Source organism: Rattus norvegicus, chromosome 12 (assembly GCF_036323735.1).
Source record: "Rattus norvegicus strain BN/NHsdMcwi chromosome 12, GRCr8, whole genome shotgun sequence".
Taxonomy (NCBI): Eukaryota; Metazoa; Chordata; class Mammalia; order Rodentia; family Muridae; genus Rattus; species Rattus norvegicus.
Window position 1 is genome coordinate 40473723 of NC_086030.1, and position 26914 is coordinate 40500636.

The 26914-nt window shown below is 44.5% G+C and overlaps 1 protein-coding gene across 33 annotated transcripts in view; it reads right to left on the reverse strand.

The window, feature by feature from the left end:
* Atxn2 (ataxin 2) overlaps window positions 1-26914 on the reverse strand; it is a 96239-nt gene that overhangs the window by 60066 nt on the left and 9259 nt on the right. For all 33 annotated transcript variants that reach the window (XM_063271189.1, XM_063271185.1, XM_063271199.1 and 30 more), the window contains exons 2-5: window positions 7015-7051; window positions 5312-5371; window positions 4804-4875; window positions 4134-4284 (exon numbers count right to left, since the gene is read on the reverse strand). In XM_063271189.1, coding sequence (XP_063127259.1) covers window positions 4134-4284; window positions 4804-4875; window positions 5312-5371; window positions 7015-7051 — 320 coding nt within the window. The remainder of the gene's footprint in view (window positions 1-4133; window positions 4285-4803; window positions 4876-5311; window positions 5372-7014; window positions 7052-26914) is intronic.

The following is a 26914-nucleotide window of genomic DNA, read 5'->3' on the forward strand; positions in this document are numbered from 1 at the left end:
CTGGTCTTCATTCATGGAAGTCTCCTGCCTCAGTATCCTGAATAATGGAATAGCAAATGGAGTCACTATGCCTCGCAACCTCAAGATCCTGACAGTAGTGTTAAGGAGAAATGATGAAAACAGAAGCTCCAGGGGACGTCATCTCCGTCTGCATTCATGAAGCACTGATGTCAAAGTACCACCGACTAGTCATCTCCGACCAAGGCCTACCACATTCGTGTATCAGCAAAAACTGCAAGACACTGGTTAACTCTGAGACCAAAAAACAAAAAAAAAAAAAAAAAGGCAAAGAAAGCATGTGCCTTCAAGACACACAGCTAAGGCACTCCTCAAGACTAAGGGCTTAGTCCTCATATACTACATATGCCCAGAACCACAGGCAGGGTGGTTTGGCCAGGAGTTTCTTGCTTATGTCTGTGCATGTGAGTGCAGTGCCCAAGGATGCCAGAAGAGGGGGCTGTATCTTTAAAACTGGAGTTGCAGATGCTTATGAGCCACCATTTAGATGTGAGGAACCAAAACCAGATCCTCTGGAATAGCAGTCAGTGCTCTTAAATTCTTGAGTTACTCTCCATTCCATAAGCTGACTTTTTGTAAATTAGAATACAGCAAAAGGAGGGCTGATCGCTTGGAAAATGTCCCTTTGTATCTAACTACAACTAGTAAGCACTGGTTAAATTCCATCTTCCTTTACTCCAGGAAACTAAAAAGCCATAAGGTAAATCTCTAATATAGACCACTTCCTTTAATGCAGCACTGATTATCTTAATTTATTTGGTTAATTTATTTGGTTAATGAGACATGCCAAATTAGTAACTGAAACTTTTACACTTAAGCAACATCCCCATAGCAACACTTTACTCTCAAAAAATGGTAATCCTAGCACTCAGGAGACAGAGGCAGATGGATCTCTAAGATCAAGGCCAGCCTGGTCTACAGAGGGAGTTCCAGGACAACCAGAGCTACACAGAAAAGCCTTGCCTCGAAAACAAACAAACAAACAATAGCAACTGCTATGGACATACAATGTGTTCACACACAGACCTGACACAGAGCTGGGAAGAGGGTTCAGTCAAATCAATACAAATCCAAGTCCCAACTTCAATCCCTAGCATCTGTATAGAAGCCATGCTCAGCGTGTGGCTGTGTGTTTATAACTCCTGAACTGAGGAGGCCAAGATAGGCATTCGCCAAAGTTTGTTGTCTAGCCTAATCAGTGAGCACCTAGTCCTAGCAAGAGACCTTGTCTCAAAACAAGGGATAGCTTCTGAAAAACACCACCCAACAGTGACCTGGCCTCCATGTGTACCTGGCAGAGGATTCTGGCTCAAGGATCCCAAATCCTTGAAGACGAGCAGAGCTTGTCTTTAGTATGCAGAGGCCCTGCACTCATTCCCAGCACAGAAAAATACAACTGGATAATTAACTAGACCACTGTGGGCATTTTTCTTTTTCGCTTTTTGTTTTTCTATGTAGCCCTGGCTGTCCTGGAACTCACTCTGAGAACCAGGCTGGCCTCAAACTCAGATCTGCCTGCTTCTATGCCCTCCTCCCTTCATACCTGGTTTTCTACAAAATGTCTGAAATTACTTCAGAACTCATGTCTTTTAAGAAATTAAACCATCACTACACAGTAAAGTGCCCTTCCTCCATGAGTATCCTGGACATTTGAAAGCTGCTACTGTCATCTGAATTTTCTTGGCAGGAGATCCTAAGCCACCTGAGAAATGAAGACACACTATCGCAATAAAATAAAACCACTGATTTCAAAAGGAATTTTAAAACGCAGAACAAAAATTAGCTCAGAATATATATTTTTTGATCCATATTCAGAAAATGCCAATTCACCATTGAAATTTTAAACAACAATAGCATGTTCAAGGCTATGGATTCACAACCCCAGAACCATAAAACAAACAGCCAGGCAACGGTCACACTCCACGACTCAAAAAGGTTGAGATAACAGGATCAAATCTGGTACAGAACGACTTAAAAGCCAAGTTCCTATGTCAAGATAAATGAACACATATATGAGTAATAAAGAACCAGGCTAGAGATGTAGCTCAGCTGTTAGATGCTCACAGTTTGCATGGGCTGGGTTTAATCCCTGACACTACCCAGGACCAGCGATGCTAGAATACTCCTGCAATCCCAGTTCAAGGGAGTAGGGACAAGAAGCTTTATCACTGGAGGCCAGTCCTGAGTACAAGAGAGCACAGGGCATAGTGCACACCCCAGAGGCGAAGTCCGCTGGACCTCTGTGAGCTCCAGGAGAGCCAGAGCTACACACAGAGAGAGACCTTGCCTGGGGGGTTCTGGGACAGGGTGGGGTGGGGGTGATGGGTGAAGGGAGCAGGGGTAAGAATGACTAAGCCAACAACAGAGCATCAGAGCTGGGGCTGGGCTCAGTAGTAGGGCTTCTCTAGCACATGTTAAGGCCATCGGGTAGAGGTCCAGCACTGAAAACAACTCAAAGGGGCCTGGCGGGGTACACAGTATCATGATCAGCTAGCATGCAGTAGTCTGGTCCACAGCTCTTCCAAAACAAGCACACTGCAAACACAGGAGAGCAGCCAATAACTGCTGTTTCTGCTACGGCCAATCCTCTCCTCAGAGTGCTGTGTGCACACTCACAGTTTGGTCTTCCCCCTTGTGTGATGACCAAAGTCACTCTTAAAGTTTAAAAACATGGGTTGGGGATTTAGCTCAGTGGTAGAGCACTTGCCTAGCAAGCGCAAGGCCCTGGGTTCGGTCCCCAGCTCCGAAAAAAAAAAAAAAGAGAAAAAAAAAAGTTTAAAAACATGGGATCTTTCCAAAGCATAAGGAACACTGACTCGAAAGGCGGCAGCTCTAGGGCATTTGTCTCCTTCCTTCAAGAATCACAAACCTAAGTCCACCACCACCCCCAAAAGTAATGGCAGAACTGTGTTAAGAAAGGCTGTTATTGGGGTTGGGGATTTAGTTCAGTGATAGAGCGCTTGCCTAGGAAGTGCAAGGCCCTGGGTTCGGTCCCCAGCTCCAAAAATAAAGAAAAGGGAAAAAAAAAAAAAGAAAGGCTGTTATCAGCTGGCAGTTGTGACACACCTTTAATCCCAACACTCTGGAGGCAGAGATAGACAGATCTCAGAGTTTGAGGACAGCCAAGGCTACGGAGAAATCCTGCCTCAAAAAAAAAAAAAAAAAAAAAAAAAAGGTGGGGTGGGGTGAGGGGGTTACACTGTAATTTCTGTGCTCAGAGTTTCAGTATGAAAATTTCAACCCAAAAGCACAAACAGCTGTTAACACGGACTGAAGCATAAAAACAACTCTAGTTAATGACAGAGTTGTGAAAGTCCTCTCCCAGGGCTACCAAATGGATGGCGGACCAATTCCCACAGGCCCCTCTTTAGTCAATATTTGCAACAGATTGGAGACACACACGACACACACACATAAGTATGTACCTATATTTAAAGTCTCAAAACACACAAGCATGCCCACAATAGCATTCTGTTTGAGATGGTACCACTATGCAGCCCAGATAGAACTTCTGAAGCCAAGGCTTACACATGTGAGCTGCTGCTGGCTAACATTATGTTAACAGAATGCACACTGGGGCTGGAGAGAGGGAGGAGCACCTCATAGCCATCAGCAACTCCAGTTCCTAGGGATCTGACATCTTCTGACCTCAACAGCACCAGGGACGCCCATGGTATACATAAATACATTCAGGCAAAATGCTCAGATACATAAAATAAGTAAATCTAAAAATGTTTTTCAAAAACTGCATACTGCAATTATATGTTTATGCTTCTAAAAGTACTGTTATTTTCCAATTAAGTTTTAAATATTTTCTAACAAAAATGCATTAAAACGTCCATTTTTACTAATTTTTTTAAAAAGATATTCTAAAAAATACCTCTAATAAAAAAATAAAATGAAAAGAAAATCTCGTTCCCAGGTCTTGAGGCAAAGGCCTACAACCTTAGCACTAGAAAGGCAAAAGCAGGAGAATCAAGAGTTCAAGGTCAGTCGGAGCCACATAGCAAGATCCTGTGTGAAGTGAAGGGAAACCAAGTCTGTGTGATTTCTGGAGAACTGCTGCTGGAGTGAGCCCATTACACCATTGCTGGACTGAGGAAAACCAAGCCTACCTCTTCGTGCATAACTCGAGTCTGTATCTTTAAATTGTACCACAACGAAGTCTGAGCATTTGAACAAAACACTCTCCATTATTTCTTCACGTTTTGGCCCCGAACTGGATTCTGTACTTTTCTCATGTGCAGCATCAAGTACCAAATCACACTAAAATAAAAATATTAATAATGTTAAAAACATTGATTAACAGTATTATAGGGCTATTTATTTAGCTCATCAAAGCCATTTACTTTTTAAGCCTATGGCTAAAGTAAGCATCTTGAGAAAACCAGGTAACCGTGGCCTCCTGTTTAGACCTGTCTTACACCCACCAAAGAAGACTCCTCAAATCTAATGGCTGTTCTTACTACCATATAGCTGAGACACACTAATGTTAAAGGGGACTCGTAACTCTGCACACCCTCTTCTAGCTCACAAGAGCTATGTCTGAAAATAGTTGCATATCATATGCACATACAATATTTTAAGTTATACAACCCAGTCATTAACTAGTAAGAATTTGTTATTTGAAAAAAACAAGTGGTTATTAGAATTAGGTAGAGAGTGTGGTGAGCAGGAAAACATTTTCACTCGATCTCATGAGCTCAGCTGCCAAGTCCACAGTCAGTTCAACAAGATGCTCGCAAGAAGCGACAGAAGAGTTCATTAATACTTAGTAAGAATTACCTTAGGACTGTATGTTTTAAAAACTCCTTCATATACACCTCCGTTTTTCACTTGTACTTCACATTTCGATCCCTAAAAGATACAATTTAAAAAGTAAAGAGTGTGGTCCCCATCATCGGTGCTTTCCTTTTACTTTCTCTAAGGTCTCATTCTGTATCGGATATTAACCAGCATATTAACATTATACCAAATTCTCTACCGGCACAGGACCGGAAACTCCAAGGTGAATATAAACTGAACCCTGAAGCTACACAATTCTGTGCCAACTACCATTACATAACGAAATATTCCATGAAAGAGCAGCAGCTATGAAACTATTTTACACGCAAGAGGGTTAGCAAGAGTATTTTACTGCTGAGTTATAACTAACTGAATAGCATCCTAATGTACTTTAAAATCATCTTTATCACATCTAGCCCACTAATATTAGGTTGAGAATTATCTACATTTTAACTCCATGTAATATCCCACCCCAAAAGAATTTATCCCTAATAATCCAGTAACTCACCACAACCGATGTAAGTATATGAACCATCCTCACGTTTGCATAGATTCCGTCAAAAGAAATCTGGAATGTTTAAGAAATAAACATTATTGCAAGTTGGATTACAATGCTCGAAGAAGAGCTGGTTACTGTGGCATTGTTTCCTTACAAGAAAAGAAAGGTAGAGTTTTAAATAATTAAATCAAACAAGATCCAACTAATAACTATTATGACATAAAGCAAACAAAAACAGTAGACTTAGACCTCCATGTGAGAAAGCAAAAACCTCTGGAGAAGACAAATCAAGGTTCGTAGGGTCTGTGCTCTGCACAGCTAGCTGCCAGGTAGAGGAATGTGTTGTCTTAAGTGACTGTAGGATTACCAACTTTTACAACTGCACGCACAGCCAGGCATGCCTGTAAGTACCTTAATTCCAGCATTCCGGAAGCAGAAGCAGGTGGATCTACGTGAATTCCAGGCCAGCCTGGTCTACACAGGAAGTTTTCAGGCCAGTCAGGATACATATAAGTTCTTGTCTCAAACCACACACACACACACACACACACACACACACACACACACAGAGTGACTGACCAACTGACCAACTACCTCAGACAGGGGCTGGTGTGATGGCTCGGTGGGTAAAGTCACATGTCCTGATGTCCCGAGTACAGTCCCCACATGGAGGTCTCTGACTATCACACCTGCACTACAGAGGACTCAATGACCCACACTAAGTAAAACTAAACCACAGCTGGGCTGGAGAGCAGCTGGATGGCAGAGTGCTCCCCGAACACACTAAAGAGTCCGAGCTTCAGCTCCAGCACAAAGGCTAGCTGGGTAGTGAGGAAAGACCTCACAACCCATATCCTAGTAAAGAAGAGAAGTGGTGAGCAGGGTGTACCTTGCACAACCAGCTTCTCTCAACGTGGCTGAATCAGGCAACAAAACTATTCCAGGCCGGACTACACGAGGGTGTGACCACCTCACACTCAGCAAGAAAACCTGAGCAAGAAAACCATGTTTCCAAACTCAGTGACAGCCAGATCTCTATGGGTTTGAGGCCAGCCTGGTCTACGTAGAAAGTTCCAGACCAGCCAAGACTACATAGTAGACCCTGTGCCCAAAAGACAAACAGGTAGGCAGTGGTTCACACTCCTAGTCTCGGCACTCAGGAGGCAGAGGCAGGCGGATCTCTCTGAGTTTGAGGACATCCTGGTCTACAGAAGTTCCAAAACAATTAGGATTACACAGAGAAAACCCTATCTCAAAAAACCAAACCAAAACAAAACAAAACAAAAAACAAAAAACAAAAAAAAACCAAACAAACAAAAAACCACCAATCAATGGCGGCTTCTCCTATGGAACTTCATGTTCTTTGTGTCTATTTTAACTTCACTGGTAAAAGTTAGAAAATGTCAGACCAGAAGGTATTTTCCAAGGAGAAAAAAAAAGACAATAAAATAGACAGCACATTAATCCTAACAAAAACCCAAGACCTTTGCAAACTCTGGTCCTGGAACATCAACATTACATAGTCTACAACACTGTTAACAGAAAAGCATACATCCCCGAGAAACAACTCACAGAATCAACAGCTTTGTAGTAAACTGACTGACCGATAGATTACTGGTAGCACAATTTCAGATTTAATTCTTTGCTTTATTATTGAGTCTGTAGTTAGAAATCACACTTTATATATTTTCCAATTAAATATAGTTACTCACCGTAGGCTGAGGCAGTCCTTTGCTACTGTTCCGACCTCTGCAAAGATTAATAAATATTGTTTTGTTAAATTCAATCTTCATTTTATTTAAATTAAAGAGAACATAAAATATAATCTTCTAATTCTACTCAAACACAGGCCAGGCTGAGTGTGGAAGGGGCCATCCTGTGTGACAGGAAATCTCAGTGGCTGTGTGCTACCAGGCCAGGGAGAGACTGCCACAGAGAGGAAGACGAAACACAACTCGCTTTATCAAACCCAAACCGGTGAGGCAGGTGGAGTGCCACATGCATGTAATCCCAGCTCTCGGGAGACAGAAGCAGGCAGCCTGCTCTACACAGTGAATTCCAGGACAGCCAGAGCTACTGAGTGAGACCTTGACCCTAAAAGCTAAATAAACAAAACCAAATGCATAGAGTGAAGCCAGCTGAGCTGGTGCAGTGTAGTGAGCAGTGTGTGGCTGCACTCACCCTTCAGAGGCTGAGGCAGTGGGATGCCATGTGTGAGCTCAGCCAGGGCTGTAGAGCACACCTCATCTCCCTACCCCAGTAAGGGACTGAAGGACAATGGCACGCAAAGCAGCCGTACTCTTAGAAGCAAGGCGCGGTGGCACACACTTGGGATCAACAGAGCTGACTGACACCCCAATCAGCTCTCATTTTCTCCATCTCTAAAAGCAACTAAGTGTTTATAACTGCAGGAAAAAACTACCAAAATTAAGTTAAAGCAGGGCTTTTCAGAAGGCTCAGAAGGCATTAGCTACAAGTCTGAAGACTTGAATTCAATCCCCAGGACCATACAACAAAAGGAGAATCAACTTCTATAAACTGTCCTCTGCCCACTACATGTATGCTGGGACACACACACACACACACATGCACACCCACACACCCCACACACCACACACACACACATACACACACACACAAATAAATCAATGTTTAAACATCAGAGATAATTATAAACACTTTGACTTCTAAACACCACGTCTCTGTCAGATCTGGCATGTGATATGGCAGGCCTCGTGGTCCACAGCTGTAATCCCAGCTTAGGCAGTGAGCTAGCCTGGGCTACACTGTCAAAACTCAGGAATTGTTCACCAAGCCTTTCCTTACCACCCTCTCCCTTAGAAAGACACAGCACACAAGACTCAGCTGCCAGGCTGGGGTGGCTCACTCGGTGGTCAAGTGTGCTTGCTTAGTGGCTTTGAGTCCTAAGCTCAGGTTCCAGCACTGCAGAGACAAACAAAGCCCGCATTAAACAACATAAACTCAGCTATCAAATGGTGCCGTGTAACGGGGACTATTTTCAAGTGAACTAGAGGATTTGTCCGAGATCCCATCAGAAGCAAAATTCAAAGATGTTCAAAGATGTTTAGTATTTAATATCCAGTCAAATGTAAACGCTACACTGTAGCGACTGTATTTAGAGAATGTACACACACGACTGTATTTAGAGAATGACAAGAAAGACAAACGAAACCACGATGCACAGTCCTTGCTGGTACAGTTTCCACCAATCCTTTCCATCCTCTGTTAGTTCAATAGAGCCTGCACAACCTAAGCCTTCTTCTAAGGGAAAAGATTGAGTTTCTCACAAATAACAAGGAATCCTACATTTCTCTTCCACACGTTGTGAACAACACAACTGAAATCCCATTTTAAAGTTGTTGGGTTTTTTGGATTTTTTGTTTTAAATGTACGTGTGGCTGAGCGCCCGCCTGCCTGCATGTCTGTGCACCTTCTATGTGCCTGGTGCCCACAGGGCCCGGAGGACACTGATCCCCAGGAACTGGTGTTACAGAATGTTCTGAGCAGCCGTGTGAGTGCTGACAAACAAACCCAGGTCCTGTACATGCGGCCAATGTCCTTAAGCACTGGGACCTCTGTCCAGCCTTTGAAATTCCATCTTCATAGAGCAACCACACGCTCCACTTGAGTCAAAATCTGAAAAGTCAATGAAGAGCTTGCCTAGAGCAGGGTTGCCAACTCACGGCAGCAGGCTAGCAGAACTCCAAGGCAGCCCACTACCTAGTCTCTCCACTCTCCAACTGTCTTCCTCACCTCACTCACTCAGGACAGCTGGCTTAGGCTGGATGGCCTCTCATTTCTTCCAGAGATTCTAGAATGCTATGCTTCGCACACTGTAAAAATGTTCTTGTCACCTGCAGAGTGCCTCAGCAGGTGAAGGCACTTGCCACCAAGCCTGACAACCCGCGTTCTATCCTCTGGGTCCTCATAGAGAGAACTCTCACAGGTTGTCCTCTGACCTGTACATTCCAGTCAGGAGCCATTTGAAAAGAGAAGGAAAAAAAAAGAATTGAAAAACCTGAAGAACCTGACTTCTAACTTGTCCTGGGTCTGGCTATGAGCCAAGTCCAATGTTTCGCACTGGACTCTGACCAACCACCTGTTTCACAATTGATGGACGTGAACCTTGACCCAAACCACCCAACCCACTCCATGTGCAGTAAGGCCTGCTGCAGCTAGGCGCACCTCATCGATGCCCGGGCTTTTGTTCCCGGGGTATGCGTTCTTACTCTTAGGATCCTATCACAACCCAAGAACTTCCTGGCACCCTTCAAACTTTACAATTAAGGGTTAAAAGACAGGCTGAGTTAGTAGAGTGTAGCCAGCCCTGGTTTTCCCCCCAGTACCACACAAAAATCAGGTACAGTGACACACACTTGCAATCCTAGCACTAAGAAGCAGGATCAGGAGTTCAAGGTCTGGACCACAAAGATGGTTCGGTATTAAAGGTTCTTCCACAGGTCTGATTCTATTATAGCAACATTGTGGGGTAGCTCGAAATTGCCTGTAACTCTTAAGATTAGGAGAATCTAACATCCTCTTCTGGCCTTTGCAAGCACTGCAAAGACTTAAAACATAAGTCTTAAAACAGAAGCAATTTGACAGACCGTGGTAGCCCATGCCATTAATCCTAACACTGGGGAGGCAGAGGCAGTCGATCTCTGTGGGTTCAAGGCCAGCCTCAGCTACTCGAGAACTTGCACCCAGCCTAGACTATGTGAGAACCTGTCTTTAAAAGAGCCACCTCCTCCTTAGGGTCCAGCTGGGTAAATAGTTGGAACTAGAAAAAAACATATTTAGTAAGGAAACCCATACCCATAAAGACAAATGTCACATGTCCTCTCTCATCTGAGGTGCCTAATTCCAAAACTTCAGGTGTGAGTACATATTCTGGAGTAACTTCAGAAAAGAGAAAAGTAAAAAGGAACCATTGAAAACAGGTGTCGTGGTACACACCTTTAATCCCAGCACTTAAAATGCACAGGCCAGCCTGGTCAGCATAGTGAATCCGAGGGCAGCCAGGACTACACAGAGACCCTGCCTCAAAAAACAAACAAAACAAAAAACAAATAAGAAAAAAAAAAGCATTGGGGAGGGAGGGGATAGTAGGGAAATGGTAAGATCTCTAGGGAGGTAAATATTAGAGGAGGAAAGAGGGTATTACATACATAGTTTCGATGTATTTGTCTCATCTGGGCTGACAATACTTTCTCCAAAAGCCAAAGGCATGCTAACCAAAAAAAAAAAAAAAAAAAAAAAAAAACAACAACAATACTCAGACATGAGAACCCCTCTTCTGAGTTGTTGGTCAGGGCTGTCCAAGACTTTTAAGCATACGACATATTGCTACTGCCCTTGGGTGACCCTGAGGTAGACAGTAAATCAGTCTCCATTGCTGAAGACACCATGCACTTTAGAGGCAGGACCCACAGGCACCTGAGCTGGAACTGACCCGAATGCTTCCCCCCGACAGACTAGCTTTCACGGTGACACATGCAAGCTTACAAAGGAGGCAAGCAACCAGCAGTCTGACTCTAACCCTACCCAGCTGTGATGCCTATGAACTACAGCAATGACCAGCATGGTGGGGTCACCCTTGGGGTGCAGTAGTGGCACACACACCTTGGCAGTAACCAACAACTCTCGAATTGGACCTAAGACACACTGAGTAAGAGAAAAGCCATACCCTGGTCCTGGAAACCTGGCCAGCTACTCAGTGCCAGTGAAGCTGTGGCTTAGGGACCCTACGGTTCTTTACTAAAACAGCAGAACCCCTAACTCAACTCTAGACATTTTTGTCCTTATACCCACAGATAGGTGTAGTCCTCACACCTCATCTAGGAAGCTTCTCTTTTTGGCAGATAGGGACCATTACAGAAACATACAGCCAATCAAAATGCAGCATTATGGAGCCCAGAACCAGTGGATACATCTACAAAATTCCCCCCTACCTAAGGCTCAGGAACACTGCAGAAGAGAAGGTAGAGAGACTGTAAGAACCAAAGAATCAGGGAGTCTGCTGTGAGATCGTGTTTCCTAGTAATGTCACAAGCTGTAACCATAAAGTCTCACCAACATGACTGCTGTAACATGAGCGGAGACAACACTGACAGACATAAAGTGGATGGGAGAAAACCCACAAGGATTACAGACAACTACAAGCAACTTAGGAATGCAGAGAGTGACAGTAACGGACACTCTCCAGGAAAGTGTACACTAATTGGTTATCTATGACAAACGCTCAGCCCTGAAAACATACATATGAGAGACGGACTGATCAGATTATAGTTAGGAATATACTCATAAACATATATGCATGAAATAACAATGAAAAAAGAGGTAATAAATTTGAAAAAGAGCAAGGAGAATAGGAGGAGGGGAATTTGGAGGGAGGAAAGGGAATTATTTAATCCTATAATATCAGAAAGAAAAAAATATTCACTTGATATGGTGTCATTAACCCCAGGAAGTAGAAGCAGGAGGATCTCTGAGTTCAAGACAAGGATTGCCTTTCTGAGTTGAGTTTCAGGCCAGCCAAGGCTACAAAATGAGACTGTCTCAAAAAAAAAAAAAAAAAAAAGAAGGAAGGAAGGAAGGAAGGAAGGAAAGAAAGAAGAGGGCTGAGAGTCAAGAGAAGGCTCAGCAGTTGGGAGCGCTGCTGCTCTTCCAGAGAGGATGCTGGTTCACTGTTCAGTACCCACATTGAGCAACTCACAACTCCCTGTAACTACAACTCCAGCAGCATCCAACACCTTTGGCTTCTGTGGACACCTACACTAATGGGCTCATTATCCAAAGAAAACACACACAAAATTAAAAATACTACAAAATAAAATTTTTAAAATCCAATTTTACGGGGCTGGAAAGATGGTTCAATGGTTAAGAGCACTGACTGCTCTTCCAAAGATCCTGAGTTCAAATCCCAGTAACCACATGATGGCTTACAACCATCTGTAATGAGATCCGATGCCCTCTTCTGGTGTGTCTGAACAGCTATAGTGTACTTATATATAATAAATAAATAAATCTTTGAAAAAAATTTCTTTAAAAAAAAATCCAATTTTACTGTTGGCAGAGGCAGGCAGATCTTTACGAGTGAGGCCAGAGTACGAATCGTAATGTGCATGCGTGTTTTCCATGTCTTTACAGTGAATGAAGGGTCATTTGGCACTCCAAAGGGGTCTCGACCCACTTATTTTTAGTTGTGGGGCTCTGGAGGGGGTGTGGGGGGTGGAGACATGAGTCTCATGTATCTCAGGTCGGCCCTGAAGTCTGTATGTAGCAGAGGGCAACCCTGGACTCTTGGTCCTCCAGCTTCTACCACCCGAGTGCTGGGATTACAGGTGAGCACCAGTGCCCAGTTTCAGGCTATGCAAGCATCTGCTCACTGAGGTATATTCCAGCTCTCCATTCCTTCACTAGCACTAGAACCAACCATCTATTTCATAACAACTAAGTTAAGTAGCCTTATTGGGTACCTGGAATAGAAAGGTTTTGGGTTTTGGATTTCCAATTTCTCTGGGCTTTAGAATAAGGAGCTGTCTTGGGATGGGACCCAGGTTTAATGTTTCCTGAGTACCTGTGCACATAAGCTGAAGGTGTCGGTATGCAGAACCGTAGGTGGCCACACATTCTGACTACCGCTTCATGCAGAGCTCCCCCTGTAGCATCATGCTGGCAATAAACACATTCAGACTGCGGACCTGTGGACTCTGTCATTTTCCAACCAGAGAGGCTCTACATGAGACAAATACTGACTCTCAAACAGTAAAGACAGACCAGCACAATGTCTCAGCCAGTACAGGTACTTACTGGCAACCTCAGCTGAATCCCCAGAACCCACATCATAGAAGGAGAGAACTTACTCCCTCGAATCACCCTCTGACCACCTTTAAGTCTATGTGCCCACCCCCACCACCCACAGTGTACACGAAAATACAAATAAAGTTCCAGACCAGCCACAGTAAATTTTTTTTTTATACTATCTCATTTTTTAAAAAAAGAGGTGGAGGCTGGAGAAACAGCTTAGCAGTTAAGAGCACTTCCAGCTCTTCCTGAAGGAGAGAGTTCAGTTCTCTGGACCCATATCAGGTGACTTACAACCATCACAACACCAGCTCCAGGGCATCCATACCTCCAAGAACCTGGAATCATGTGTACATACTCACATGCAGACACACATACCTATTACAAAACAATAAAAATAAATCTTAAAAATTAAAATAATTTAAAATGCTGGCTGTATTACTATAAGAAAACCTGCACATGAAATAACCTCTATACTGCTTCAGAGTAACAGGAAGAAGGAAAGAGATGGTGTATGAAGCAAGACCAGCGTAGCGTGACTTGCTAAGTACTGAAGTGGCAGGTGTTCAAGGGTCATCATACCAGTCTGTCTACTTTCCTGCAAATCCCTTAAAGACACCAAGTGCTACAAAAGACGCTCATCAAGCACCTGTATCTATCAGGACAGAGAGACACATGCACAAAAGATCCTAACCACCACTGGTAGGTTACCCTTGTCAGCTAAATCCAAAGTGATCAATTCAACATAAAAAAGATTTCATTAAAAATTAAACAGGAGGCTGGAGAGATGGCTCAGAGGTTAAGAGCACTGTCTGCGCTTCTAGAGATTCTGAGTTCAATCCCCAGCAACCACATGGTGGCTCACAACCATCTGAAATGGGATCTGATGCCCTCTTCTGGCCTGCAGACATACATGCAGGCAGAACACTATATGCATAATAAATTAATCTTTAAAAAACAATTAAATAGAGGGGCTGGAGAGATGGTTCAGCAGTTAAAAGCACTGACCACTCTTCCAGAGTTCAATTCCCATCTGTAATGTGATCCGATGCCTTCTTCTGGTGTGTCTGAAGACAGCTACAGTGTACTCATATAAATAAAATAAATAAATCTTTAAAAAGAAAAGGAAAAAGAAAAATGGAGGTTGGGTGGCTCAAGATGGGAAAAGCACCTACTGTCACCTCTGACAACCTGAGTTCAATCCCACAGACACACAAGGTGGAAAGAAAATCACTCCAGAAAGCTGTCCTCTGACCTCCACAATGCATACTATGGCATTCCCATGCACATGTCTGCTTGCCTGCAATAAACAAACAAGTGGAAGGGACTAGGGAGGCTTTATTCTTTTTTTTTTTTTCCCCCCCGGAGCTGGGGACCGAACCCAGAGCCTTGCGCTTCCTAGGCAAGCGCTCTACCGCTGAGCTAAATCCCCAACCTGGGAGGCTTTATTCTTGCAGAGGACCCAGGTCCAGTACCCACATGGCAGCTCAACCTACTGTTAAATCTGGTCCCAGGGGATCAAACTCCTACTTCTAGCCTCACCAGGCATCCATACACACAAATGCACATTTAAAAAGAGAAACCTGAGAGGGAGTACATGCTTTTAATCCCAGCACTTGAGAAGCAGAGGTAAGTGGATCTCTGAGTTTAAGAACAACCTGTTTTTTACATGTTAAGTCCTGGGCCAGGCAGAGCTACTTAGTGAGACCTCCTCAAAAGAAAACAAGGAAGTCTAAAATCACCAAACTCCTAGGAAAATCAGCACTGTGACCTTGGATTCTTTCTTCTGTTTTGTTTTTTGAGATAGGATTTCTCAGTGTTGCCCTGGCTGTCCTGGAACTCACGCTGTAGACCAGGGTAATCTCAAACTCAGAGATCTGCCTGCCTCTGCCTCCTGAGTGCTGGGATTAGAGGTGTGACCATTACTGATGGCTGTGACTTTGAATTCTTAAATATAACATTAAAAGCATCATAACTTAAGAGTCAGCCTTAGGGTGGTGATTTATGATGTAGTCTCAGCTGTGTGGGAGACTGAAAAAGAAGGTGCTCTTGAACTCAGGAATTTAGCACCAGCTTTGATAACATGCAATATGCCTCTTCAAGCCAACATTCAATATTAAGGAGGAGTGGTGTGTGAACTCTATAATTCACTAACAAAAATATAACCAAAAACCTAGCTCAAAAACAGCAAAAAACAAACAAAACCAAAATACCACCACCAACAAAACCCAGATCAAGGGGTTGGGGACTTAGCTCAGTGGCAGAGTGCTTGCCTAGCAAGCGCAAGGCCCTGGGTTCGATCCCCAGCTCTGGGGGGGGGGGGGGGGGGACACCAGATCAATAGATGTTCAAAGGTCAATTAAGAACACCTGATGAGGGGTTGGGGATTTAGCTCAGTGGTAGAGCACTTGCCTAGCAAGCACAAGGCCCTGGGTTCAGTCCCCAGCTCCGAAAAAAAAAAAAGAAAGAAAGAAAGAAAGAAAGAAAGAAAGAAAGAAAGAAAGAAAGAAAGAAAGAAAGAGAAAAAAGAAAAAAGAAAAAAAAAGAACACCTGATGCTCTTCCAAAGAGCCAGGATGGGGACAGATCCCAGTACTCACATCAGATGGCTCACAATTGCAGTTCTGGGGATCAGACATCCTTAACTGACCTCTGCAGACACCCATACAGGTAAATAAATCATGAAATTAATCTAAAAATAAGAAGATGTTTAAGCAGCAAATAGTGGCCTGTCCTTGTAGACTCAGAATTCAGGAGGTGGAGTAAGAGAATCAGGAATGGAGGGACATCCATCCCTGTTACATAGTGAACTTAACAACAGTCTGCATTCCATGAGACCCTGCCTCAAACAGATAAAAATAAAACATTCTCAGTATCACTAGTTTTTAGGAAATTGCATTTCACACCCATTATGGCAGCTTACATAGCTCAGGAATTGACATATTTACCATTCAGGAAGCCGTGAATTATTTCCAACACTGTCTCCAACAAACACCAGAAATTAGCAAGCAAGTGAAAGCAGCAGGAAAATCAGAGCCCTTGTGTACCACTGGTAGAAAGGGAAGATGGAGTGCCACACTGGTTAACATGGTGACTCCTTAAATCATTAAACACACAAGTTGTTGAGACAGATCAGTGAATAAAGGCATCCCTGGAATCCATAAAAGGGAGTGGAAGGTGAGAACTGGCTCCACAAAGGCCCCTGGCCTGTGTGCACACAAACATACACAGCGTGAGCGTGCATGTGAGTGTGTGTGTGTGTGCGTGTGCGCGCACGTGTACACGTGTCTGACACGCCCACATTAATCAAACAGAGAGTCGTTGGTCAGGGTCTTGCAATCGCTCTGTTGCCATCAGAAGTAGACACTACGGCTCTTACTAATAGAGACATAGACACCACATACTGTGGATACAGGACAACGAAAGCCCACTGTAACAGAGTCAGGGGCTTCCCTGATGGTTAGCTAGCTTTCACAGCTCCTGAAGGTGCTCGAAATCTGCCCGGAAGAAAGACTGATATGAACCTGAACAGAATCTTCACCCTGAAGTGAACCCTACAAGCCATGCATACACCAACCTATCCACCAAGGTGTGCAACTGTTACAGCAATGGCATCACTTAGTGAGCGGGGCACTTTCTAATTGGATGTAAGGCCTGTTCCACAGGAGAATATTCATGCCTGTCTGACACCATAAAGCTACTCAAGAGTCCACGGCTAGGAGAGTTACGGGCTATATGGAGACAAGCTAGTGCTGTTTTTCTAAGTAGACATGGTATCAAGTTACTCTGTAAATATTTCTGTCCATCCCTATAGATTAGAGCTGCTTGGTCAGAGGCAGCAACTAGTCCAAGTACAGAGAATGAGTGACCACTGCACGTTAGGCCTGAAACAAGACTTCCATGTGCATCACCCCTGCCACGGTCAGACAGAACCAGACAGGGAGGGCGCTGGGAGTTTAAGGCCAGAGTGTACAGATAAGGCACAGCAGTTGTGCTCAAGAACTTAAGCAGTTGGGGTTACCTACACAAGACTGGGCGTACCCATAACACAGCACAGACGGGACATGGGATCTTAGGGTCCCACCCATCTTGGGGGGAGGGGTTCTACTGGAAATGAACAGCTGCCAGAGGGTCTTGTCTTCAGTGCTGTAGTACCCTTCTGCATAAGTAACTCCCAACCTACAATCATGTAAGCAACTCTCATCAAAGTAAGCAGTCACCAAAAGCCAAACAACAAACAGACAGGAAAAATGGAGGGGGGATTGGTTGGGGAAAAGGGGGTTAGCAGGAATAGAATCGGGTTAAGAAAATTTTGGGAGGGGTTGGGGATTTAGCTCAGTGATAGAGCGCCTGACTAGCAAGCGCAAGGCCCTGGGTTCGGTCCCCAGCTCCGAAAAAAAGAAAAAAAAAAAGAAAGAAAATTTTGGGAGTGGGGAACGACCAATAGACACTGTGTATATCAATGAAATCAGTAAAGGGCATTATTTACATCAAATAAATAAATACAAACTAGAGTAATTGGGAAAATTTTAAATAGAATGACCACGAGATCCAGTAGTTCTGTTTCTGGGCATATATCACAGAACCTGAGTGAAGCAGCGAGTCATCGAGGACAGCTACATACCATGTTTACCCAAGCAGTATCACCCGCCACGGGAAGAGTGTTAGATGCACACTGGTGGGTAAGTGGCAGACACGGGGTAACATGTGGCCCACTGACAACGGAATGCTGTATTAATCATAAAGAAAGAACTCTCCAGAGCTGGAGAGACAGCTCAGTACTTCCTGGTCTGACAACACAGGATCATCTCAGTTCAGTTCCCAGCTTACAAGCTGCCTGTAACTCCAGCTCCAGGGAAGGTGCCCTCTTCTGGCCTCAATGGGCACCTACACTCACATGCATATACCCCACATACCCAACACACACTAACTTTAAAAAGTAACAAAAATAAACCTTTCAACTCCCTCAAGTTCTGGTGTGTTAGAACACAAAGGACTCTCGAAGCATGCGAAACTAAACAAGCTAACAGGAAAGCGAGCCTGCACAACTGCATGGAGAGCGGACAGTCACAGTCACAGAGACAAAACAGGATCCCCAGAACCAAACACAAGGGGAAAGGGACCACTGCATATCGGGCATACCAAATCTCCTTTGTGATCACAGAAACTGTTTTACAAGTGAATAAAACCGGGGCTCAGTGGGTAAGAGATGGCTGACAGGCATGCATACAGGCAAAATACAGTACACACAAAATAAGTTGTTTTTTTTGGGGGGGGTTCTTTTTTTCGGAGCTGGGGACCGAACCCAGGGCCTTGCGCTTCCTAGGCAAGCGCTCTACCACTGAGCTAAATCCCCAACCCCAAAATAATTTTTTTTTTTTAAAAAAAGAAAGAACTGGCTGTTCTTTCAGAGAATCTGAGTTCAATATCCAGCAGCCACATGGCACCTATCAACTGTAACTCTAGGACCACAGGATCCAATACCTTCCTTAGAGCTCAGCAAGCAACATGTAGCACTTAGTACACAGACATACATGCAGGCCAAACGCCCATAGACAGAAAATTTAAGTTTTGTAAAAAATTTGACGATTAAAATGGTTATGTGACAGGTGTGGCACAAGACTTTAATCCTAGCACTTGGCGGGGAATCTGAGTTTGAAGCCATCGTGGTCTGTAGAGTTCCAGGATAATCAGGACTACATAAAACCCTGTCTCGACCCTCTCTCTCTCTCTCTCTCTCTCTCTCTCTCTCTCTCTGTCTCTCTCTCTCTCTCACACACACACACACACACACACACACACACACACACACACACAAAGTTATGCTATTTTACACAATTTGTCAGAGAGCTTACAACATCTTCCCAAAGGAATGAACACCATCTGCAAAAAGAATGTGAAGAACTAAAGTGACTAAGGGAACTTCAGGGCTGGACATGGGGACTCAAAAACAAGAAAAATGAATCCAAGCTGCTTTAAAAGTATCCGGCTTGTGGTCAAAGGCACTAAGAGAAAATTGGTGAGCTCAAAAGAAATTCAATTCCAGTAGGTCTGATGGACACGTGGGAAGGCGGCAGGTAAGCAATTGAAAAACCAGTGTCTAACTCCGAGTCCGGGAACTGCCCTTCGAAGGTACAGATCTGGCCAATCAGTACGTGGAGTTCATGGCCCAGAGCAGCACCAAGCAAGCAGGAGGACCTAAGCTCAGTTCCCAGCACTGGGTACAGAAAGCTAAGTGTCAGGCTGGGCGTGTTGATCCACACCTTTGATCCCTCATCTCAGGAGGCAGAGGCAGTTGGATCTGTGTGAGTTCCAGGCCAGCCTGCTCTACAAGGTGAGTTTCAGTTGAAAAAAACAGGGTGGCAGACCCAAGGATGAGCTCTCCTCTGCACACTTCTATGTACACATATCCACATATACATGCCAAATTTTATGTGTGTGTGTGTGTGTGTGTGTGTGTGTGTGTGTGTGTATGTATAAACAAAACCCAGTATCATCCCATTGACAGTTAATGTGATGTCCTACACAACCACTGTGGTCCAGACTGCAGACCTAAGGGCTACAAGTCAGGTGTAAAATGGCCGACTGCGCGGTAGCCATTCAGCAGTCAGCACACAGCGATGCACCACACATAAGCCACGTACAGTGGTCCCATAAGATTACACAGCCTAAGAGCTACAGGGGCCCCAAGCTATGTAATTACACTGTAGGTTAGTCCTCTAAGACTCTAATAACACAACTCCTTTATACTCTTGTAATACTGCCCAACTGTAAATAGTAATAGCGGCCCCAGCTCCAACCCAGAACCAGACTTGCTATAAGATATTGTCTAAAATATCCACTTTTCAATAAAAAAATTACAGAGCCTAGGAAATCATGATCTCACCAACTAAGTAGAGAAACAGGAAACACAAACTGCTTCTGTAACCCAAAGTACAGTTTAAAAACTAAAACTAAAAGCAGTTGGGTGCATAGCTACAATGCCCAGCTTGGGAGGCCAAGGCAGGAAAGGCCGTCGGGCACGGTGGATACACACACTAGAAAGACCCTGACTATCGCTAAAGGCAGTAGCTCCAACAGGACCAGCCGCAGGACAGTGTGATCACTTACTACGCAGGATCAAAAAGCCACAGAAAGACAAGTCACTGGAGACAGCAGAACTTCCACTCAGTGTTACTCCCTTACTTACCTGGGGAACGCACGGCCTTGGGCAAAGAAATGAAACCCCAGGCAGCAGTGAGATATCTGTTCCAATCAACTGTCGTGCAACCTACCGTCCCGAGTCTGAACCCAGGTCCTGAGCATTTCAAACACTTCTGCCTACCCTTGCTCACACACCTACACACAATAATAATAGAGCAGTAAGGGAAACAGGTATCCAGCCCTTGAACCCCAGTGCTTGGAAGGCAGAGGCTGGAAAACCACTGTGTGTTCAAGGCCAGTCAGTGCTCCATAGTAAGAACCCGGCCATAAAATAAATAATAATTAATTAATTAATTGGTTGGTTAATTGGTTAATACATGGGCTGAAAAGACGGCTAAGCAGTAGCACAAGCTGCCCTCTAAAAGGCCCTGGGTTCAATTCCCAGAATCCACTTGGTAACTCACAGCCATCTGTAACTCCACCTCCAAGGGATCCAATACCCTTTCTGCCATCTAGGGGCCCAGCCAAACACACAGGCATGCACACATACAAACATGCACACACACAGAAACATGCATAATTTCTTAAAAAGGAGAAAACTTTTCAAGTTGAAAAGCATAACAGACAGAAATTCACTAAAGGGACTCAACAAACATTTGTAGCAAGGCAAGAAATCCCTAATAAGCCTGTGGAACAACACAGATTAGGAAACCTAAAGAAAGCCAGGTGAGGTGGCATAGACCGTGGATCCCAACACTCAGGAGGCAGAGGTAGGGGAACTCTGTAGGCAGGGGAAACTAGCCAGGGCTAGTTTAGACCCTGCCTAAAAAAAAAACGTTTTTAAGCCCAAAGAGGCATTCTCACAAAACTTGAGAGATTGGGGAGATGATTTACTAGTCAGTCTACAACACTGATTTCTACAGAGCTAGACACCTGCAACCCCATCACTAATCAAAGGAGGTCACTGGAGATCGTTCACTGACAGCCTAGCTCCAGGTTTCCTCAGGTCCTAGCCTCAAAGGAGTAAATCAGAGATAAAGAGCCGGACACTGAACGTGCCCTGTTGGCACACACGTGTGCACATACACTGTACACTAAAGACATTCTTAATGTAATATACTGCTAGCAATGTAGAATCTCTTTTGTTTTGTTTTGTTTTGTCCAAACAGAATTTCTTCATGTATCCTTGGCTGTCCTGAAACTCTGTAGACCAGGTTGGCCAGATCTGCCTGCCTCTGCCTCCTGAATGCTGAGATTAAAGATGTATACCAACACCTGGCCCGAAAGAAACCCTTTAGAGCTGGACAAACTCTAAATGCTATTCATTCTCCCTCCTTGACCCCAACACAAACCAAAGACGAGCTAGGGAGCGAGTTTTGTTTTCACTAGATAAAGTGCTTGCCACAAAATATATGGGCCTGGTTCCTGATACCTAGCCCCACATAAAAGCCAAAAGCCAGGCACAGTAGCATCAATCTGTATATCCAGTACCGAGGGAGCAGAACGGCAGATCCCCAGAACTCACCGGCCAACCAGTCCAACCAACTGGTTAGCTCTAGGCTCAATGAGAGGCAATGTCAGCCAACATCAGTCTCTGGCCTACAAATACCCAACCCTCATCCCCAACACACACACACAAACCCATAGAATGTCAATAAAGGTAACTGCACAGTAAAAGCTAGTGTAAACACCCTTTAAAACTGTTCTTTTAACTTACATTCAACTTTGTAAAACCCCATGTACTATCAGATACAGCACCTCATAACCATTATTCGAGCAAGACCTGCTTGAGCTACAGAATAAGGCTTTTTTTCCAAGACAGGATTTCTCTGTGTACCAATCCTGGCATCCCAGAAACCTGCTTTGTAGATTAAGCTGGCCTCGAACTCACAGAGATCCACCTGCCTCTACCTCACAAAACTTTTTTTAAGCCAAATTTGAAGCAAGCTTTATTGAATACTAACCAAGACAGACTTTGGTCAGGACTACTCCCTGGAACGGAGTCCAGCTGAGTGGAAAACAAAACAAAGCAAACTTAGGGCCACCAAGATTCACAACTTAAGTTCTAGCCCTGAGATGCACATGCACACATGCACATGCGCACATACATACATACATACATACATACACACACACACAAAGTGGAAGTAAATTTGTACATGGCCTACAAACATCGCCCATACACTCTGAGCGACCTGTGTAGGCCAGAAGAGGGTACTGGTATTGGATCCTCTGGGACTGGAATTACAGACAGTTGTCAGCCACCATGTATACGCTAGGCATTAAATCCAGGTCCTCTGGAAGAGGAACCAGTACTCTGAAGCACAGAGGCATCTCTCCAGAGAAATGCACTAGAATACCACTGCACAGCTACCTTTACTAAATTAAGCTAAGGGTTAGCACACAAAGGGCTGGCAGAGAAACCAGAAGTAGCAGCTCATACACTAGGCGGGTAACACACGTCAGCAGTCACAGCAGCTACATTCAGTCAACACTGTAAGGTGGAGACACATCCTCTGGCCCCTGTCCCCAGCACTGGAGGCAAGGGGAGTATTATTTAAAAGCTCCATCGGCCTGGTGGCTCACACCTGTAATCGCAGCAGTTGGTAGGGCAAGCGGGAACAATTACCAGGAGTCTAAAGCAACCAGAGTTAAGAGTCCCTGCCTCAAAACAGAGAATCTCATTGGCTCTCCAACATTCTTCCCTTTCACCATCAATTATGTTATTGCCCACTATTTAAATATGACTTTTGGGGTGACAAAGATGACCCCGCAAGTTTAAGAGCACTAGCTGCTCCTGCAAAGGACCTGAGTTCAATTCCCAGGACTCACACACATCAAGTGGTTCACAACTGCCAGGGGATATGATATCCTCTTCTGGACTCCAGTGGTACATACACGTACGTACACACACACACACACACACACACACACACACACACACACACACACGCATGCACAAATAAAAAAATGTTTTAATCTTTTTACACTAGGGAGGGAGAAGTAAAAGGATTTCTGTAAATTTGAGGCCAGCCTGGTCTACACAACAGGTTCCAAGACAGCCAGGGCTTCATAGGCCTGTCTCAAAAAAATTAAAAACTTGTTATTTTTTTTAATCTGACATTCGCAGCATTAACTGCTCCCTTCTATAACACCATCAGTGTGTGCCGCTGCAGTGTGAGCTCTGCTGCTGCTGCTACACTTGAATGACACTGACAATAAGCTGAGCTCAAGCACATAGACATTTTTGAAATAGCAGTAGTGGGTGTGGTGACTGAATTTGATCATTAGCAGCACAGCCACCTATCTGTTGGTGGCTGGTGGCATTAACCCCCTTATTCTGCAGTTCTAAGTTTCCTCCTATCTCACTATTCACCGTTAAACTGAAGCCCCCAGACATTAATGCAAGGCACTGGGTCCTGATGTCACTTTAACTGTACGTCCCTGAAGCTGCGAGAACACAGGCAAGGCCCTTTTCCTTCAATAAGACTGTGTAACTCAACTCGGTTGAGCCTATGAAGACTACATTTAAGAAGGTAAATGAAGAGCAGCAGGCTTTACCTCACGCTGAATGAATACTGTGTGCTCCACCTATGGAGGGACTTACTACCACAGACAATGGTGTGGACTTGACTCTGGCAAGACTGAGTCCCACTAATAGTCTCTCCACAGAATGTGGCTGTGATGATTTCTGATTTCTAAGGCTCTGGAGAACGCAGGACAACTCAGAAAAGCAGGAGGCATGCTAAGAAACATGTGCTGGGGGAGGGGGTTGGAGCCCAGGTGTGGCGCTACAGCAGAGCACAGGCTTAGCATGTGAGGTCTGGAGTAGCCTGATTCACTAAGTAGGGGTTTTTGAGGGTCGGAGTAGGGGGTGAACCTAATTCTAGTGGCAGTTACAGAGCCAAAGATGAAACTTAGTAAATATCATTGGCCTTAGTTTCTTCACCTGTAAATAGACTGAGTACTGAAAACCACCAAACTTCAAGCTTCAAATCTGAATGGTGTTAAGTGGAGAGCTAGGAAAGAACTGACAAGATAAAAGGTAAAGAGTTCAATGCCTCACTGTGTGGGGGGTGCCAGGCATGAAGGCAGAGCATGCACTCCACCACAGACCTATACCCCACCCTACTTGTGCTTCTTCCTAAAAGCATAAGACACACCTTTATGAGACACAGAAACTGAGTCCTCATGCAAACAGCCAGTCACCATCTCTGGGCCAGGAGATACAATCAAACAACAAAGCTGCAGCCTGAGAAAGCTTAACTAACTGCGTTAGGAGGAAGTGAATCCAGTCTCCAGTTCAACTACTGCACCTGAAGCCTCCACACACTGTGACGATATCATCTAAGCCATCGATCGGCTCAGGAGGGCAGAGCCACACAGGGCAATGTAGCTGTGTGGTCCTGCCAGGCACTGTGGGTCAACCGCCTTTTAAACACTGCAGCTTATACCCAGGGGTCAGAGCTACGCTCAACCTTGGCAGCAAAGTGTTCTTTCTGCAGTGCCCAGTAGTTACCACAGACCCATACTGGTCAGCAGCTGAGAATAAGTGCGTGTTGAGTGCTTGGCCCTAAGTAGGACTCCTAGATCAACACACCTGGCCTCGGGCTTCAAGCAACATCAAGAGATAAGAGGCAGAAAGAAGTTACAAAGCAGGGGCTGGGAGGAGTGTTTCAAATGCTGTCTTCTGAACACTCACGAGATGACTGCAACTACAATCACTTGCACAAGACCTATACACGAGCAAACCAGTATATGCTCACACCTCAACAGACAGCACTAACTGGTCTCAGGGAGTTACAAAAATGTAGGGCGGGGGGGGGGGGGTGGGGTTGGGGATTTGGCTCAGTGGTAGAGCGCTTACCTAGGAATCGCAAGGTCCTGGGTTCGGTCCCCAGCCCCGAAGGAAAAAAAAAATGTGTAAAAATGTAGGGCCGGACGTTCTGGTGCATACCTTTAATTCCAGCACTAGGGTGGCAGAGGCAGGCACATCTGTCAGAGGCCAGCCTTGTCTACATAGCAAACTGCACCCTAACCAGAGCTAGTAGCAAGGAATACCCCCGCCTCGACCAAAAACACTTTAAAGTGACTTCATAATCTAATCAGTTATGACCTGCATTGAAAAATTCTTTGAAAGCTATTAAAAATAATTTAACCTTATGAGTCACCACTGTGAGCATGTTAACTACACTGTGCAATAAGGCAGTACTGCCCTAGGGCCTATGGACCAGGTCATCCACTCAGTCAAAACACCCCGCAGGGTGTGCTTTCTAGGGCCTCCTGACTGACTACAACCCCACAGTTTCTCACCCACATCTCAGTTTCCCACTGCTCTCAATGACACTGGCCTCTGAAAGGTCTACCTTTTGATTCACTGGCAACCTGAAAGCTAAGTATTTTGTGTCTTTTGTTTTGTTTGTTTTGTTTTAAATTAAACTATGCAGGAAGCTAAGGAGTGTGATGCGTGTCTGATACATACAAGGCCTTGGGTTCAATGTCCAGCACTGGAAAAAACCTTTCCCTGAGCTACAGCCAAGTTTAAGGCCAGCCTAGAATGTGTGAGACGCTGCCCTTTAAAAAGCAAACATTCAAGCAGATTTCACATTACATTTATGCAGAATTATACAAACTAAAAACAATTAAAGAACTTATTATGTGAGCCAAACTCAAATCTCGGGTTCGCCTTTTGTCTTGTTCTCTGTGGTGCTGGGTAGGGGTTTAACCCAGAGCCCAACAGGAAAGAGCTGGGTGAGGACTGCTCTAGGGAGCTGCACGCACAGCCCTCCCGCCATCTTGTTGTCTGCACTTACGGAAGGGAGGAGCAGAATAAAAATCAATGAAGGTTGCTTTTGGCAGGCTACCTAATCTCCCAAAGCTGCAAAGTTAGTTCTATTTTGAAAGATTTTTTTTTCTGCTTCTTTTTTCACACTCTAAAATTCTATCATCTCAAGAAAAAAAATTCTTTAAGATACAAACTACTGAACTCAAAATCTAATCTATGAAGCCGGAGAGATGGCTCAACAGTTAGGAGGACCTAGTGCTCTTGCAGAGGACCTAAGTTTAATTCCCAGCACCCAGGTTGATCAACTCACAGCCTAAAACTTCAGCTCCAGGGGACCTGACACCATCTTCTGGCCTCCAGGAAAACTGCATTCATGTACATTTCTCCCAGAAACGCAAAGGTATCACATCACTAAAAAATTAAAACAAGAGGCTGGAAAAAGCACTGACTGTTCTTTCAGAAGGCACACAATTCAGTGCCCAGCATCCACACGGTGGCTATGTATCTCCACTCCTCTGATCTCCAAAGGACACAGGCATGCATGACCATGGTGCATATACACACATGCAGGTAAACACTCAGCAGCATAAAATAATCTGAAGATATGTTTAAGTATAAAATAAAAACCCTGGGGTTGGGGATTTAGCTTAGTGGTAGAGCGCTTACCTAGCAACCGCAAGGCCCTGGGTTCGGTCCCCAGCTCCAAAAAAAAATAAAAAAAAACCCTGACAGCTAGGAGGCAGAGGCAGACAGATCTGTGAGTTCCAGTACAGCCAAGGCTACCCAGGGAACCTTACCTTGGGGGGAAAAAAATCTACGTACCACATCTCTATCAGTATCATATATGAGGCTGTGATG